General features: G+C 53.7%; 6 protein-coding genes across 6 annotated transcripts; 3 read left to right on the forward strand and 3 right to left on the reverse strand.

The window, feature by feature from the left end:
• Positions 1-182: 182 nt before the first annotated feature.
• HD553DRAFT_334076 (uncharacterized protein) lies at positions 183-2,488 on the reverse strand. The gene is made up of 6 exons (XM_046182126.1): positions 1,978-2,488; positions 1,708-1,807; positions 1,222-1,623; positions 639-1,123; positions 513-565; positions 183-429 (listed from the first exon to the last, which is right to left on the reverse strand). The coding sequence occupies exons 1-6, from the start codon at positions 2,033-2,035 to the stop codon at positions 355-357; spliced, it is 1,173 nt and encodes a 390-aa protein (XP_046038963.1). The 5' UTR covers positions 2,036-2,488; the 3' UTR covers positions 183-354.
• Positions 2,489-3,825: 1,337 nt separating this feature from the next.
• HD553DRAFT_339919 (mitochondrial carrier domain-containing protein) lies at positions 3,826-5,188 on the forward strand (the record flags this gene model as incomplete). The annotated part of the gene is made up of 5 exons (XM_046182483.1): positions 3,826-4,032; positions 4,143-4,178; positions 4,264-4,495; positions 4,570-5,059; positions 5,140-5,188. The coding sequence occupies 5 exons, from the start codon at positions 3,826-3,828 to the stop codon at positions 5,186-5,188; spliced, it is 1,014 nt and encodes a 337-aa protein (XP_046038964.1).
• An 887-nt stretch (positions 5,189-6,075) lies between these two features.
• On the forward strand, positions 6,076-7,182 carry HD553DRAFT_348398 (uncharacterized protein). The gene is made up of 4 exons (XM_046183375.1): positions 6,076-6,157; positions 6,235-6,349; positions 6,430-6,508; positions 6,578-7,182. The coding sequence occupies exons 1-4, from the start codon at positions 6,102-6,104 to the stop codon at positions 6,688-6,690; spliced, it is 363 nt and encodes a 120-aa protein (XP_046038965.1). The 5' UTR covers positions 6,076-6,101; the 3' UTR covers positions 6,691-7,182.
• On the reverse strand, positions 6,801-9,289 carry HD553DRAFT_180034 (Aldehyde/histidinol dehydrogenase). The gene is made up of 10 exons (XM_046176947.1): positions 8,951-9,289; positions 8,756-8,840; positions 8,516-8,649; positions 8,411-8,426; positions 8,266-8,342; positions 7,709-8,199; positions 7,549-7,637; positions 7,160-7,483; positions 7,026-7,092; positions 6,801-6,954 (listed from the first exon to the last, which is right to left on the reverse strand). Exons 1-10 carry the CDS (start codon positions 9,220-9,222, stop codon positions 6,911-6,913), a joined length of 1,599 nt encoding a protein of 532 aa, XP_046038966.1. The 5' UTR covers positions 9,223-9,289; the 3' UTR covers positions 6,801-6,910.
• A 657-nt stretch (positions 9,290-9,946) lies between these two features.
• HD553DRAFT_322411 (uncharacterized protein) lies at positions 9,947-10,961 on the forward strand (the record flags this gene model as incomplete). Its single annotated transcript, XM_046181285.1, has 5 exons — positions 9,947-10,046; positions 10,125-10,165; positions 10,204-10,531; positions 10,655-10,837; positions 10,921-10,961. The coding sequence occupies 5 exons, from the start codon at positions 9,947-9,949 to the stop codon at positions 10,959-10,961; spliced, it is 693 nt and encodes a 230-aa protein (XP_046038967.1).
• Positions 10,962-11,538: 577 nt separating this feature from the next.
• HD553DRAFT_306712 (uncharacterized protein) lies at positions 11,539-12,988 on the reverse strand. The gene is made up of 3 exons (XM_046179318.1): positions 12,510-12,988; positions 12,307-12,441; positions 11,539-12,230 (listed from the first exon to the last, which is right to left on the reverse strand). The coding sequence occupies exons 1-3, from the start codon at positions 12,852-12,854 to the stop codon at positions 11,793-11,795; spliced, it is 918 nt and encodes a 305-aa protein (XP_046038968.1). The 5' UTR covers positions 12,855-12,988; the 3' UTR covers positions 11,539-11,792.
• Positions 12,989-16,381: the final 3,393 nt, after the last annotated feature.

Genomic DNA, 16,381 nt, shown 5'->3' on the forward strand with positions numbered 1-16,381 from the left:
CGAGAAACCCCGCCCCACAGCCGCCAGCACCTTGCCTCCCATGGCGACACAAATTGCTGAAGCAGGTAGCTTGTCGTCTTAATAATGTTGAATGGCGGCCCCGTCCTTACCATGCTGAGCCTGTTCAGGGACATGGCAAAGAAGACGGAGTTCAGCTATCATTTGATCGATATATCAACTGGTCGGAAGAAAAGATCTTATTATATAACTATGGAGGAATCATATGCAATACAAGGCTCGACAGGCCATTCAATGATACGCGCTCAAACCGGGTCATTATATAGTTGCGCACGAATAGGGCCAGTCTTGAGTAAGGGGCGTCTTCATCTCGGTGTGTCGTTTCAGCTCAGGGGATCACAATTTCTTGCTTTCTATCTTGCCTAGCTGCGGGCTCTTCTTCGCCACCCACGCGAGGAAAGCCGGGACGTCCTGTTGATCGCAATTGGAAGCGCATACTCATAAGCATGAACTTCGAGAAGCGGCGTTGTTACAGACGCAGAAAGAGGACTCACTTCGGTAATCTTGGACGGCAGAGACATGTTCGTAACAGCTTGAGGCACGTTCCCTGACATTACCCCATTTTCTTACGACGTTAGCGCTCGCGTACACGTCAAGTTCGCCACGATCCGACTACTCACCCCCAGCACTGCTACTCGTCGCCATGATCCACTCGATCCCTCTGACGACTCTGGGCCCTCCGTCGATCTCCCCATGCTCGAATCCAGCAAGTTGTAGATCGACCTCTCTGACCCATTCCACACTGACGTAGCGCGCTCGGACCGTCTTGTTTTTGCCACCGCTTGTCGATGTCGATGTGGATGCTCTCCCGTTCGTAGACGGCCGACTCGTCCCTGGCGTTGTCGGGGAGACCACTGAGTCTGGGGTAGCGATACCGGACCCAGGTGAAGGTGGCGTGGACGATCCAGGCGAACCCGTTTCTGCCGAGTATGGTGGTGAAGGCAGAGACGAGTTTCGATCGTCAATCGGGAGACTGATGACCATGAATTGCCGACAAGGTCTGGGAAGATGATTCGTATGGAAACCAGGGGGAAGTTTGCCCGGTATCGGTGGTAGTTCCTTGGCAATCACCAGCTCTACGAACGTCCTCGGACTGAGTGGTGATCTATCGAACGTCGAACGTCCCGTCAGGATCAGCCATCAGCCTGCCTCATCCTCTACGTGTCATGCACGCTCAGATCTAGAAGCTGATGTCGTACTCACGGCATCGAATACACCATCTTCCAAACCTCAGCCTCTCCCTCCCTCACCACGCCCACCCTCTCGACATCCTTCAAACTTTCTATATATTGCTTCTCATGCTCCGTATGCCGCCTCAACAACCCCTCTTCGAACGCCTCGAACAACCCTCCTCCGTTCCGTTCGAGTTCCTCTTCTTCTCCTTCCGCCTCTCCGATGTCGACTCCTCCGGTCAAGCTGGCTCGTCGAACTCGGGGGATGAAATGTAAACTCCGTCTTCCTGCCCAGAGCTCGTCTTTGTGCACCTGGAGAGCTGGACGCGAGCCCTCGGGGGTGCTGGGCTGGGCGTCTCGGCCGGAATGATGGCAAGGGAGGGTGTAGGTCTGGACGGTATCTTTCTGATGCGAGGTGGATAGTCTCCATCGGCTGTTTTTCAGGATTCCAGGATTGAATCAGTAATGAGGAGCGGTGAAGCGAGGTTCGGGTTGTCGGGAGGAGATGGGGACTCACTTCATACTCCCAACCACTCCCAAAGCATCTTGAACCAGTCTTTCCACCCATGCATCGTATTCTCCACCTCCAAGGTCTAATGTTGGTGATACAGGGACGGCTGTAAGGTGACAAATCGCAAGTCGAAGAGATCATTCCCGATGTCAGCTGAGCCATTACATCCCATATGATCATATATGCATATGACACGATGTGCGATTGTGTCTCTCCGATCGGGGATCGGGATCGGGAAAGGGGGAAAGGGACCATAGAGCGATGAACCGGACTTACAAGCCAAGGGAAGAGCTTTACGGCTGAGCAGTGTTGATGTTGTTGTTGTTCCGACCATCTTGAATATTGACCTCTTTCTCCCTCTATCTTGTGATTGCGATGGTTGCTACTGAACGCCCCCTTGTATGGGATATGGAGTCGATAAAACCGATTGAGAGTGTAACGATATGATGATCCTCCTCGGATGCGGGTCAGATGGTTTGCGAAGATGCAGTAAATAGACGATCGGCGAGCTAGACGGCTAGATTACGTCGTCCTTGTCGAAAGAGGAGTCCGAGGAGGAGGTGTGCAGATCGAGGAATAATGCAGAGAGATCTATATATCATATATCATACCGCCTCCTTGCTCACGACGATCCCGGCTTCAAGTAGCCTTACCCTTACCCCACGGCCGAGAGGCGTCGACGTTTCATTCACAATAACGGGTCGATGTCATTAACCGGACGAGACATGGAGTAGTAGCAGTACGAGTATTAGCTCGAGGAGGATGTCGATCACCGGGAAATGACGAATCCCCGTGCGTGTTCCATCTTTTTTTGGGCGATCGCGCGCTAAGTCACAGACTAGCGGTCTGGCGGAAGTTGATGGAATTGCCGCCGTCGTAGAGAGTGATCAGGAGCGGGCATCGTTGCCGAGATGCTCGGCATCTCTGGCTGACATCTTCAAGTGAGGCTTCACAGGCTGACACTTATAGTTGGCACGAGAAGCAATCACGTGATCTGACGAGGAGAATTGATCATGGGACCGCCTGCGCCTGCACCCCGTGGAAGTCAAGTGATCACTGGATCCTTGCGACATCTCGGATCCTTCCTTTCATCTGCTCACACACACACACACAATGCCGGCCGACCGTTTGCTATATAACCCCTTCTGTATGCCTGCGATCGCCGGTTGTAACTTACTACCATGTCCTTCCGAGTCGTCGATATCCCAATCCAGGCAAACCTCTCCCTAGACCAGATCTCTCGCACGGCCAAGGCTCACAAGCCTCATCTCTCGCGCGTTTCAAACTTCCCAGTTTCTGCCCCGGGCCGGTCAAGCCCCCCTTCACCATATCCATACCGACCACACACCTCGCTGCGCATACACCGCAACCTACACCCACGGGACTCCGTCTTCCAAGAACCAAAATCCATAGTCTACACTGGTGAGTCTTTCTCTACCTGCTCGTTACCACATGCGGACCAGAGATGTCCCGGTCTGCCCGGAAAAGACGGACGAGGTCGACGGACGGGCGGACGATGGGTCTCGTTCGCAATTCGCGTCTCATCGCGTTTTCGGCATTGTTCGGTCGATCCACCCCGAGATCTTCCCCTCCTTCCTCTTCGACACTTGGTCTCTTCCCAAAAACATTGCATGAAGGCTGATTACCCTTGCTTGTCACTCTTATTTCGTGGGATCTTATCCGCTCCGATTCAAACTTCCGCTCCGTATCGCGTTGATCGTCAAACAATGTCGTCGATGTTCGACTTCGCCGTTAACCGGCCCGTACGCTTCGGGACCGCACTTTGCGCCTCGGGCATCATCGTTTCGTAGTATAGCACAAGTGAAAGTGGGAAAGACGACGCTCTGGATATATAAGGATTAAAGGTCGATCCAGGTCCTTTTTGGTAGACAATTTGAACTCCCGGTAGAAGAATAGAGATTTCTGAGCAAGAATGTAAGTCCCGCATTTCTTCTCCCTTGATACATGGTATACAGAGGAACTGACCCGTATTCACTTTCACCTCACTGCGCTCCCGCTTGAACGACCCCCTAACGACCTCAGATGAACTCCGATCCCGACCGTTCCTTCCTCTCCTCCTCCTCCATCGCCCGCCCATCCAACATCCAACGTATCAAAGACACCATGTCTCTCCGCGCGACGACCCCTTATTATTCTTCAGCGCATACGGCGAGGAACGTCTCCAACAGCGCTACTGCTATCGGCGCGGGAGCTGGGGCGAATGTGGCCAGAGCTGGGGCGGAGATGAAAGAAGGTGCCAAGGGGTTTTTGAAGAGTCCTTGGATCGTCGGGTTGTTGCCTTTCGTAAATGGAGGGGTTAGCGGGATGGTTGTAAGTCTTGAGTCGTCTTACCTTCCTCAGGGCCTCCTGAGGAGGTTGGGATAGAAAATGTTGGGGGAGCGCTGAAGCTGATCCGACCGATCGCGTTGTCATGCAATTAGGCTACCGCTGTGGTCCAGCCTATCGACATGGTCAAGGTCAGTCTGGTCACTTTCCGGTTCATCAGCCTCAAAGCGTCCAAATCAACTGACGCGCTCGCTTCTCTCCCCAATTCGGCCGTAGGTGCGAATCCAGCTCGCCTCCTCAACAGGCCAATCGACCAACCCCATCCACATCGCCCGTTCGATGCCAGCGTCGCAACTCTATACCGGACTCTCTGCCGGTCTGCTGAGGCAGGCGGTGTACACGACGGCCAGGCTGGGATTGTTTGATACGTTCATGGGACGGCTGAAACGAGCTGGAGAGGTCGGGTTCAAGGAGAGGGCGATCGCTGGGTTATCGGCTGGAGGTCTCGGTGAGTCGGCATCGGGTTCGAACGAAGGATCATAGCTTGATCGCTTATATTTGATTGATTGACCAACTTGATAGCCGCCATGCTGGGCAACCCGGCTGACCTGGCCTTAATCCGAATGCAATCTGACGGTCTTAAACCCGCTCACATGCGTGCAAATTATACCAACGTCTTCCACGCCCTCACCGATATCACCGCCAAAGAAGGAGTGCTCGCCCTCTGGAACGGCGCCACCCCCACAGTCGCACGGGCCATGGCCCTGAACTTTGGTCAACTGGCCTTTTTCTCCGAGACGAAATCGCAGCTTTCGAAGTTTGAACGCCAAGGATTCCACTCGATGAACGCCATGCAACAGACGCTCGTCAGCTCGGCGGTTGCTGGGTTCTTTGCGAGCTTCTTCAGCTTGCCGTTCGATTTCGTGAAAACGAGGATGCAGAAGGGTGGGAACGTTGTCGATGGGAAACGGGTCGGCATGGTCGGGACCGCTCTCAAGGTGGCACGAGAGGAGGGAGTGGGGAGGTTTTACCGTGGTTTCGGGACGTATTACGTCAGGATCGCACCGCATGCGTAAGTACACCGTATTGGGGATCCTGTGCTAGCTCGAGTTCGACAGATAGACTGACCTCTTGTATTGATCGATTCGACAGCATGGTTACCCTGCTCGTAGCCGACTACCTCGGGTGGTTGACGAAGTGATATCTAGGTCGGATATGAACTATTATAATAGACAAAACTTGTATTCCAGAGAGTTGTATCGAAATATCTATCTGCTTATTGAACGCGCTGTAACATCTTGTCAGGCTTCAGTCCCAGCTCGCGAATGCACGAAGACCGGGTCTTTGGGGTTTGAACCGTTCGTCGTGCTCCCTTGTCAACATCGGTCAGTATATCAGTATTAAGGGGAGAGGCTGAAGAAGCGCGGAATGATGACGAGAAGCGGTAGCAAGATCATAATATACAAGATTGTGCAGATTGCATTTGCATGCATATTCGTTCACACATGATCAACTTGCCCAATACGACTACAAATTCACCCACTACGGCAGGAAGTTTACCCAATACAACAACAAGGACTCGAACCTCACTATTGGTGCCGAATCGCTCAAGCAACATCTTTCCAAACATGAGCGCTCGTTATGGATTTTGGAGGCAAAGGATGAAAAGGTCACCAAAATGAGGTTGTAGCAAAGGTGGGATAAATCCGTTCAGCCCGACTCGCAGCCGGCATAGACCTTAGCGAATGTCTCGCCCTAGCACCTGTTACCACAATCGCGCTCACGGCTTTACATCCTTGCACATGCAACTTCAGGGGATCCAGTCTTTGCAGTCTCGACGACCCCAGGATTACCATGTCAGCAGACGTCTAGCAGAACAGCGCTATTTTCGAGTCTCATGAATAGCATGAATCATGTAATCGACCTTGATCTCTATTCGCGCCACCAGCATTTGAAACGCGCGGACATCGATATTCGTATTCAGTGTCCGCGGGCAACACTCGTGACCGAGCCCCGAGGCGAGGGTAGCTTCGTGATGAAGATCGCAGAAAGGGTATCAATCTGTTTGCGATGGTCCGACAGCCATGGGCTCCCGATAGGCAACGACAGCCAAGATGAACCGAGCATCAAACGATCCGAACTCACAGCGAGTGCTATTCGTGAAGAACCTGTAAGTCCCGGTCCCCTGTACTAATATCTGCTATCGCAAGCTGATGCCAGTAGCGGGCGATCTTGTGTTGTCAACAGGAACTATGCAATTACAGGGGAAGACCTCTACGACCTTTTCGGGAAGTACGGAGCGATTCGGCAAGTCAGATTAGGGACGGATGCTGCTGCCAAGACAAAGGGAACGGCATACATCGTGAGTCCCCGAAGATGGGATAAACCGATATGATAGAGTCGCTCATCTCTCTCCTACTCTCGATTGTATGGTCATTCTAGGTATACGAGCATGCGGATGATGCGAAAGAAGCTATGAACCACTTGAACGGTTTCCATTTAGCCGAACGTTATATCGTCGGTACGTCGAGCTATGACGCAAGACGGACGACACGAGCGATTCATGCTGATCTGGAGCTTCTCATGTTAGTGCTCTACCATCACCCTACACGCCAACAGCAGGCCGTTGTCAAAGCGACCGAACTCAGGGAACGAGAAGAGGCCCTGGCAGAGGAGAAGAAGAAGCTGGGAATGACCGACTAGAGAGGCTTCCCTTCAAGTGGCTAGCGAAGGACCTCGCCACGCACACCCGCCCGACAGCCTAGACCACAATCAACGCCTCCGACCCTTTCGACGAATCGTCGTGTACCATCAAGACTGGCTCTCTCCCATACAAGTTGTATCACCTTGGTCGCACATACAAGCGATCCTACGCATATTCATACATTCCGGCACTTTTGCTTCACTGGATACCGCATGGACATCACTTGATGTACGCGATGGGGAGCATGTGCGGTTCTCGCATTGCTGAGAAGGCTCACCGAGTCGTCAGATACGGAGAAATTCTCCCCTCTAGTCTCGAAACCGCTGAAACTCACTGATACACTTGGTCTGCGTAAACTGCATTCCGGCAGCTTGTCCGTTGAATCGCCCGAACCCAGAGTTCTTGAGGTGATCACATGCACGTCAGCCTTGATGATTCGGGGACCACCCCTTTTCAGATTTGACCCACCTTCATTCCACCATGAGGCAGGTTAGGTTCATCATGTACCGTCATACTGTTGATATGCACCGCCCCGCTCTCGATTCGCTTGGCTACGTCCAAACACTGCTTGTAATCTTTGCCCCATACGCTCGCACTGAGTCCGACGTCCGAGTCGTTGGCGATCCGGATAGCGTCCTCGACATCCTTGGCCCGGATGACGACAAGCGAGGGACCGAACGTCTCTTGGTGGTAAATGTCCTGGGACGAGTCCACACGGTCGAGGATGACGGGAGCGTGGGAGATCTCATCGTCTTTCGGTGTGATTGCGACGCCCTTGATCAGGTTGGCTCCCTGTGAATGTGGATATCGGATTCTTGTCAGCATTGGCGATAGAAATGTTCACGTTCCTTACACACCTTGGACGTCGCATCAGCGACCAGGCTATGCAGCTTGTCCACCCCGGCCTTGTTGGCCATACGCATCCTATCCAGACCCTTGAACTCGGCTGCAAGGTAGGTACGAATTCAGCATCATTCACCTCAAGATCAGTGAGCACGAGTACTACGTTACACTCACCGGCAACGATCTTTTCCAGCTCGCTCACGAATTGATCGGCCACGCTCTCGAGGACGACAATCCTCGCCGTACTCATACAGATATGCCCGCTGTGCAGCATCCCACCGAAGACGATATTGTTGGCCGCCATGGCCAAATCCGCATCCTCCAAGATGACAGCAGGTGCGTTCCCCCCGAGCTCGAGCAAGGCGGGTTTGATGTACTTTCCAGCCAAAGCCCCGATAGAAGATCCCACACCGATCGACCCGGTAAAGTTGACGAGCTTGATATCCGGATGAGCTATCAGTTGTTCAGTCCGTTCGGGTTCCGTGCCGGGGGCGAACTGGACCATCTGCAAGACTTCTTTAGGGACACCGGCGTCGTGCATGATTTTACAGAGTTCGTAATGCAACGTAGGGATTTGTTGGTTGGCCTTCCAGATGACGGCGTTACCGCATGCTAAGGCGTAACAGAATGCTCGGACGCCGAGGGTGATACCAAAGTTGAAAGGGCTGCGGGAGGTACGGATCAGACACAGTCACACTCTAGAGACGAGTCGAACTAGACGTCGGACTGACCTGATAGCCAGGATGACACCATAAGGTTCGCGTGTGACCAAGGCCAACGACCCGTCCATCGTAGGCGGAATCTCGCCCTGCCAAATCATTCGGAATCAGCCATCAGCCCGTACCCTCATGGCATCTGGCATAACAACAAGCTTACCTTCAACTCTGTCGTCCTGATCGAGACAAGGATGAAATCATCGATCAGCTACCCAAACCGGACTAGAGAAACGCGTACGTGGAGGGAGAGGGGAGGTCGACTGACAATGCCGCAGCGCTCTTCAAGTGTTCCACCCCGTACGCCTTGTCCGTCCCAAACACGATCGAGGCGACGTTCGTATCCTTGGCATAAGCGGGGGCGAGGACGGATTCGTAGCGTTCTTCGATCAGGTTGGCTGCCTATACAATCGAACATGATAGATTGTGAGTTTCGGTGAAGATGAAGTTGAAGTTGAAGCTGGCTGGAGGTGCAGGAGGGGGGAATAAGCGGACAGGAAGGGCTGACCTTGTACAGGATGTCACGTCGTTTCCCAGCTGGAAGAGCAGCCCAGGATCTGAAAGCGATCTTTGCGCTGGAAACAGCATCATTTCTGTCGCGCCACAACATTAGGTCAAGCAAACAAGCAGGTGGTCGTCGTGAGCTTGCCAGTTTAGGGTTGGAGATCTCGGCCCAGCTCGATATCGGCGTTGCTAGACTCACAGGTCTTGCTCGGAAGCGCCGTGAAACTGGCTGACCACCTCCCCCGTTCGAGGATGCTTCAGGTCGAATGGATGTCCGGTCTTGATCTCCCGACCGTTGATCAACAACGGTACCGCCGTAGCTTCTGAGGCAGCATTTCGAGGAGGTATCGAGGTGTGAAAGTTGGATCTCGCTAAGCTCGCTAATCCGGACAGGCAGGGCCGGAGGGAGGTCTTGGCAACGGGGCTGCGGGTTGCAGTGAGACTGCGTGCGAGTGCTCTTGTAGGAAGCATCTTGAATTACGATCTGGGTAAAGGTCTTGAGCTTTTTCGGTATGCCGGTAAGCCTCGAGGAGTTGTTGGAGGCTGGTCATGTTGATTGGTATTTGTACGAGTCCTCGACCTCTGAATGATGTGGAGGTTGATTGCGGGGGAGGTGGGGTTCCTGATCACTAATTACCCGGAGTGATAGATGGCTTTTGCTTCCGAGTTCTCACCAAAATGCGGGGCACGTTTCGATCGTCACACACTCGTACATGAAACAGAAGTACCGAACTCCGGGCTCGGTCGAGGCAAACAACTTGGTCATGGTCAACGAAACAAATTCGTGCGAATCACATTGATCTAGCCTTCGCCAGTGTAGAACACATTCGGATGTAAACTACGGGTGGATGATCCGATACATTCGCGCAAACATAGCCTCATTCTTCTTCATCTTCGTATACCTACACATTGGTCGAAGTATGGCCATTAAAACGCCTCTAGCTCCGTTCCACATGTGGTTACATCGGGCTCACGTATCTGCTACCTGATGACCCTGGGGCCGAAGTTAATCTAGACTATCAGCGCCGTTTGGCCACTTCAAATTTCAGCATCTCTAGCCAAGGGGCATGGATCGAGCGATGCTTGGTAGTCGTTTCGTACGAAGTTGTTCGTACGATGTCTGAACTCTCAGATCGAAAAGATGCCCTGGAAAGTTTAGGAGTCGTGCTGTGGTGAGGAAAAACAGGGGACTACTATGTCAAAGGGCGAAAGGAATGAGACAAAACCTCCTCGAGCTTCGCAAAACAAAGCCCCTTTCTCCGTGTCTGAACTGTCTGAAACACAGGGAATGTACGGTGTGTTAGGGCAAAGGGAGCATGTCTTCAATACAGGAGCGAGGGTATAGACAACTTGATTCTGTTCCATTCAAGCAGCTATATTAACTTTCGGCACTACGGTAGATACCTCTCATCGTGTGCGCGACTAGCCAACTCGTGATTCCTGCATCAACAGAGCGCTTATCCATACCAGACCGACAACCTGCTACAAACTCCCGACCTTAACCCTGAAAACGCAGGTACTATGCACGCATCTAGTTTTACAGCAGTTATCCCCTTGATCGGCGCGATTGGCGCTTCAGCGGGCCGGTGCGATAAAACCAAGTCCTCCGGCGGATTGACGTCGTACGCCGCTGTTCAGCTGGTCAATCCGGCATCCGCGGCTGGCTTCAAAGAATTGGCAAGTCTTTCCAGGATCCGAAACGCCGCAGAGATCGAGATTGCTGATCGGAATGTTCGATGTCATAGCCCTGGATCGAGACGACCGCCAGCGATCTGGTCAAGTGCACGATCGATGTCATTACGAGCAACCCGGTTAGTACATGGGCCCTCCTCTTTCCCTCTTGTCCACCAGCCGACGTAGGACATGGATAGAAATACTAAACCAACCGTCATCCTTCAAACAGACTGTCATGGCGCTTCTTTCACTGCAAGCCTAGAAAGTGGTAGTAAGAACAACGGCACGTGTATTTTGTGGGTCACCGGAAAAGGGGTCGACGAGGACCGTGACTATTTGAAGACTACCGAAAAGGAGTTCAAGACGGGGACCATCTTAGGGACTTGTGAGGAGCACGAGCGGGTCGTGAACGGTAAGCTTTTTCCTTCACCAGGCTTCGAGCGATATATTATGCTCTGACGACTGATGATTCTGAAACATTCTGGCTATTTGCAGTTGACGCTGGTGGACCAGGCTGCTGCGACATCTGGTACTGAGCGATGGAGATCCACTTCTATGAGGGGAACCGGAACCGTATTTTGTATCATTAGACCTGATATGCCATGCTCAGGCGCAAGTTGTAGTTGTGTACATGATGGGTGACTATCAGATCGTTCCCTTAATAGCTTCTGCGAAACTGTTACTGTACATGTTGTACAGACGGTCACGGGTAAGCTACTATTGCCACCGGCTCTTCTCTAATCCGTCGCCTAATATCTCCTGTACTTTCATTCTAGCTGCAAAAAGCAACAGTTCAGGAAAAAGAAAGAAAACTACAAGAAAGAAAAGCCGAAAGTCGAAAAGAGTCGAGTCGGAATCCCTAACAAGAACACGTTCTTGTAAGCCACCTTGCCTTGGTCAGATCTGCAGTGTCGACTATAAAGGCGTATGATCTGAACTTGATGGGGGCTTGAAAGTGGTATCTGGGGTCTAGCACGAAAAACGCATCCGTTGACATGCCTTCAGAAGCGATAGCACCTGTACGCAGTCGAGCCAGGTTAGCGCGAGCGCTTCTGTCAGAGATCAGAGAAGCCCATAAGACGAAACTCTGAGTTCGGTATTCTCTCGGCGAGCTTCTGGGCGCATGTCATTATCATCGTCAACGAAAATCAATCGCAATCGTTACAAGGCAGCAAGATCCATGAGAGAGGATATCGCGCAGCGGGTATCGCAAGGAGGTAAAAAAAAGCAGAAATAGTGGATCCATTGTCCGGTCGTCTACGCTTGCGTGTAGGTGCGTATCTCGTGTCGTCCAGAAGGTGGTGCATTTGTGCCCCCACGAAATGCATCGCGCATTATCAACTTCGTTGTCTTCGTCTTCGTCGTCATCATCGTCGTTCGTTGGATCTGCCCTGATCACCTCCCGCTTGACCCTGACTTTGTCCTGTCGGGGTTTGAGTTCCGGTTGGCGCTCCCATGACCGACCCCGGCATAGAAAACATGCCGCCGGCTCCGGGAGACAACATCCCCATCCCGGGCATCCCGAACCCTTGCCCTGGCATGCTTGGCGCGTAACCTCCATACATGCTCATATACGGATTTCCTCCGCCAGGCATGTTCATTGGCATCACGGGTGACGCCGACCTGGCGTCAAAACCATTGCCCATGTTGGGATTTCCGCTGACGTCTGGGGTACCCACTTGACTACCCGCAGCGGACATTGCCATATACATGGAATTTTGGTAGGCCATCTGCGCGGCCATCATGGCTTGTTGCTGCGCATAAGGGTTCATCGGAGGTGCCGGCCAGTACATGCTCGGGTTTTGCTGCAAAGGTTTCGAATGAAATGTCAGCCATGTGGGCCGACAACGACCCATACAAAGCCGCTTGTATGAGACTCACTCCGTAGGCGAGACCGGGGGACATCATGCCTCCGCCTCCATATGCGCTCATCGGTCGAGCGAAAGCATCCCCACCCGGGTACATGCTTTGCCTCTGCATGCTTTGCATCTCGTCAATCTGCCGTTGTTGTTGTTCCTGTAACACATCCTCTTTATCAGTTCCATGCCCATGAGTGCACGCCTTTGTTTACGAGTCTGACTCACGGCCATTCGACGATCCCTCTCCCTCTCTGTTAACGCGGCTCCCAATCCACCCGCAGCCTTGCGATCCTTCTCATGCGCCGTGATTGCGCCCAACAAGCCCATCTGTGGCTCGGGTGGCTTATTCGGGACGTTCAGTAATGACGCTCCTGTCTCCTTGGCGATCTCTTGCTGTTTCTTGGCCGAACGGTCTTCCTTATCTTGGAGACCCGCTTGCAGAAGGCCGTGTGGCGTAAAAGCCTTGGTCAAGTGAGCAGGGGCGTCAAGAGTAACAAACTTGCCGCCAGGGTTCGCGTTCCCATTCTCCTCGTTACCTGCATGAGGTGCGTCAAGAGCAGAAGTCCACATGCTCTGACGAGCAGAGGGTCTCGGTTGCTGCAAGGTTGGACGGGCGGTCCCTAGCTGATTGAGATCTTGGTGCGAGGGGGTATAGCCAGAGTCGCTGGCTTGAGGAGAATCGCCAGTCCAGGAAGTCGAGCGATCGTGGACAGGTAGCGTCGAAGGGGCGTGCAATCCGCTACCCGCCTGGCCGCCGAAGTTCATGCTCGAGGATCGATGCTGCTCAAAGGTGGAGCCTCGTCCGCCCGGAATAGGAGGTAAGTTCCGAGAGACACGGCGTTGTCCTCCACCCTGGTCCACACTGGGCAGCGGACGAGCTTGCGGAGCACCTCGACCCAGAAACGAAGGATCGTTATTCGCCGTCCGGACCGGAGGTGTCCCGGTTCGCTGACCCATCGCGAGGGGAGAGCCGGTCCTGCCGTTTCTCGATCCAGGTCGACTGCTATAGTTCGAACCCGGTCGACTGGGTGGTTGCAATTCTTCACTAGCATCCGATTTGTCATCGTCTTCGTCCTCGTCCTCATCGGTATCTTCTTCCGAGCTAGCAGACCAGGCGGCCTTTCTGCCAGGCTTGACGCCCGCCTTACCGCCCGCTTTGCCTGGACGTGTCATGACATGCTCTTTGCGTTTCTCTGCTTCCTGGGCTCGTTCTTTCCGGTCGATCGCGCTCTGCGTCGGCGCAAAAGAGGACCGGAAGGCTGGCTGGGTTGTGACAGCAGCCGGAGGTCGAGCTTGCGCCCGCGGACTCGTGTGCTGGTCCGGTTTTCCGGGAGAAGGCATTGCGTCAACGAAACTCAGGGCGGCCAACGCGTCCGCATTCATGGAGGCCGAGTGAGGCAGGTGACTGTTTCGGTTCTGGTTCTGCTTCGGCGTGGTCAAGTTCTGCTCGGCCGCATTGTCGACGGGTGGCGGTGTGATATTTCTGGCCTCCATCGGAGGTGAAAGCGAGGGGGCTGAAGAAGTGATCGACGCTTGTCTGCCCTTGGGCATGGCTCGTGCGCCTGAAGGTTTCCTTCCCAGTCCCGTACGGGATGCCGTCGGTGAGATTGAGTGGGAGTCGTTTACCCGATCATGAGATACCTGCAGCTTGGCGGGATTCGGCTTGTTTTCTGGCTCTGTCAACTGAATTTGATCCAGCAGGTAGTGGTTATCCAGCAAAACTTGATCCTCGTCAAACTGGTCGCTCGCCTTCCGCGGCTTGGGCGCAATGACCGGGACATCCGATTCTTCAGATCGGTCGCGGCCATGCTGTCCTGCGGTCTGTTGCGGAACAGTGTTATCTAAGGGCAATGGCGCTGCCAACGATGGTGGAGGGATCCTGTCCTGCGGGTCATCATTCTGCGGTCCACTGTGATTTTCATAGCTGGCCACGCCCGGGGAGTAGACGCTCGCACTCGATGGAGCCGACCCCGTAGGACGTGTATCTAGGGTATTACCACCTGTCGCGACCATCATGGCGGGTTTCTGACCGTTGTTTTGAGCGAGCTGAGACCCTCGCATGCTCGATCCGGCCGAATCTGTTCTCTGATGTCGATCTTTACTTGAGATATCCTCGGGTAGCCTTTCCTTTGACTCCGAACCTTCCGCTACCATTGCCGTCTCCAAACGGTTGCCGTATGATTCTCGACGAGATAGGTACTGATCACGGCTCGAGCCAGAGCCAGAGACGGGCTTCTCCTTGGAAGACATACTGCCTCCCTTTTTGGCTAGCGTTCCCAATGTAGCCATACTCGGTGAGCGTGTGCTGGCCACATACGACCGTTCGGTGATCGGCGTCAGAGTACCATCATCCCTCCGAGGTATGGAGCCGTTTGAGGAGGTCGACATCATGTGAGGCATCCTCGGGCCGTTCTCATAGTACTCGTCGTAATCTCTGCTCGGGCTGTTGCGACGCTCGTCATCACCCGAACTACGGAATGATGCCGGCGAGCCGGATGAAGATGGCCGTGTGGGAGGGCCTCCAGACCCATGAATAGGAGGCGAATCGTGCGGATTGGTCAGGGCAAGACTCTGCGAAGGGGTCAAGCCTGGCGATCCTGGTCCAGCCCCTTGTCTCAGATTATTGACGGTGATGCGTTTGTACGCTTGGCGAACATCGGCAATCGGTTCCTGTTGATAGGGTACCTCGAGCGCTTGGGCCGGGTTGATGAAGAAACGCTGTGTAAACGGCCGAATCAGTCTCGTACACTGCGAACAGCATCGAGTGCTGTGACTCACGCTCATCTTCGGATGACCATAGTAGCCGAAAAATAACGACTCGGGATGGTCTCGATCCCAATTATAATGCTTTGATCGTCCGTAAAGAGAGAAGGCATCGTGGAACCCTGCGTGCAGCCAAAGTACGTTGAGCGTACTCCTCAAATGCAGGTTTGACTGCCAGATGACTCACCGACGACCCATCTCAAGAGCTCTGCGACGATCCCAGCGTCATCCTTGCCGTTCGGGCTCACAGGCACATCGCCATTTAGCTTTTCGGGCATGACCATGGCCCATCCCGATGCGCGAGGACGTCCTTCGACGACGACCATGGGTCCAGAGATGTTCCCGACGATCTTCAAGAGGTTGCTCGAGGTGATCACCTCGAGATGCTCGGGAAAGACGGCATATCTACGTGTAAACGAGTTAGTGAGCGAATCGTTGCGAGATGACATATACCTCTGGCGACTCACGCTTGCGAGACCTTGGTAACGGTCAACACTGGCTGTTCACTCGGCTGACCTTTTCCCTTGCCTGTCCCCTTGACGGGCTGGTTCGGGTAAAACAAAGCCGTCCCACCTTCCTGGACGGCCGCTCCCCCAAAGTCATTGGTACTGGCCACACCAGCCAAAGACGAGCTCGAACCCTCGTTTGCGCTCCCACCTCCAAACCCGAAGATGCTCTTGCGTCGTTTTTCGGCGGTGTCTTTCCCCACCTGGGCCGACGTGGGGGCCGAGAGGACAAGCCAGAGTCGTTTCCACTCTGTCCCGCCCATGATCCTCACTCTCACCCAACCTTCCATCCGACCACGGACGAGCGGACTGTCGGGCTCGTTCCATGATGCCTTTTCCCCAGAGTTGGGAGGCAGGGTCGGTCCACCCTGATTGGTACTCCTTACGAATGTCTGTAAGAGATGTCCCGTATAGATCTCTTCGATCCGGGATTTCTCATAAGCTGCCAGCCGGAGGGAAGTGACCCAGACGGCGAGATTGTTTTCGCTACGGCACGAAAGGAGGATTCGGTTGGACCCGGCCGTATTCAGGGAGAATACGAATGGGTGTGGATGAGATTCAGCTCGATGAGGAGGCGGAGGAAGAGGTGCCAGTAGTTCCAAAGAAGAATCTGATTGACAGGTTCGATTGCGTCAAAAGGACTGCCTTTTTCCCGGAAGCCATCACTGACTTTAGACTTACCAGTGACGTTGTAATACGTCGGCGGGACCCTCTCTCCCCGTTTATCCGCCTCTTTCGTCTCCTTCATGCTCCACACGCTCAAACTCGTCCCACTCAACTGCATCCACACCTCGTCCCAATCGTTCCTCGGACTCCCCGGCGTACCCT

Source organism: Filobasidium floriforme (assembly GCF_021052385.1).
Source record: "Filobasidium floriforme strain CBS 6241 chromosome Unknown HD553scaffold_4, whole genome shotgun sequence".
In the NCBI taxonomy this organism is placed as follows: Eukaryota; Fungi; Basidiomycota; class Tremellomycetes; order Filobasidiales; family Filobasidiaceae; genus Filobasidium; species Filobasidium floriforme.

What these genes read in the sequence shown, in the direction of transcription:
- HD553DRAFT_334076 (XM_046182126.1), bottom strand. Translation starts at nt 2,035, where the DNA reads ATGGTCGGAACAACAACAACATCAACACTGCTCAGCCGTAAAGCTCTT. An exon ending in TAAAGCTCTTCCCTTGGCTT is followed by an intron (nt 1,808 to 1,977) that starts GTAAGTCCGGTT and finishes GTCACCTTACAG; the next exon opens with CCGTCCCTGTATCACCAACA. An exon ending in GACGAGTAGCAGTGCTGGGG is followed by an intron (nt 566 to 638) that starts GTGAGTAGTCGG and finishes GGGTAATGTCAG; the next exon opens with GGAACGTGCCTCAAGCTGTT.
- HD553DRAFT_348398 (XM_046183375.1), top strand. Translation starts at nt 6,102, where the DNA reads ATGAACCGAGCATCAAACGATCCGAACTCACAGCGAGTGCTATTCGTG. An exon ending in GTGCTATTCGTGAAGAACCT is followed by an intron (nt 6,158 to 6,234) that starts GTAAGTCCCGGT and finishes TGTTGTCAACAG; the next exon opens with GAACTATGCAATTACAGGGG. An exon ending in CAAAGGGAACGGCATACATC is followed by an intron (nt 6,350 to 6,429) that starts GTGAGTCCCCGA and finishes TGGTCATTCTAG; the next exon opens with GTATACGAGCATGCGGATGA.
- HD553DRAFT_180034 (XM_046176947.1), bottom strand. Translation starts at nt 9,222, where the DNA reads ATGCTTCCTACAAGAGCACTCGCACGCAGTCTCACTGCAACCCGCAGC. An exon ending in GGTGTCATCCTGGCTATCAG is followed by an intron (nt 8,200 to 8,265) that starts GTCAGTCCGACG and finishes TACCTCCCGCAG; the next exon opens with CCCTTTCAACTTTGGTATCA. An exon ending in GCTGGAAAAGATCGTTGCCG is followed by an intron (nt 7,638 to 7,708) that starts GTGAGTGTAACG and finishes CCTACCTTGCAG; the next exon opens with CCGAGTTCAAGGGTCTGGAT.
- HD553DRAFT_306712 (XM_046179318.1), bottom strand. Translation starts at nt 12,854, where the DNA reads ATGTGGACTTCTGCTCTTGACGCACCTCATGCAGGTAACGAGGAGAAT. An exon ending in AGAGGGATCGTCGAATGGCC is followed by an intron (nt 12,442 to 12,509) that starts GTGAGTCAGACT and finishes GATGTGTTACAG; the next exon opens with GAACAACAACAACGGCAGAT. An exon ending in CCCCCGGTCTCGCCTACGGA is followed by an intron (nt 12,231 to 12,306) that starts GTGAGTCTCATA and finishes AAACCTTTGCAG; the next exon opens with CAAAACCCGAGCATGTACTG.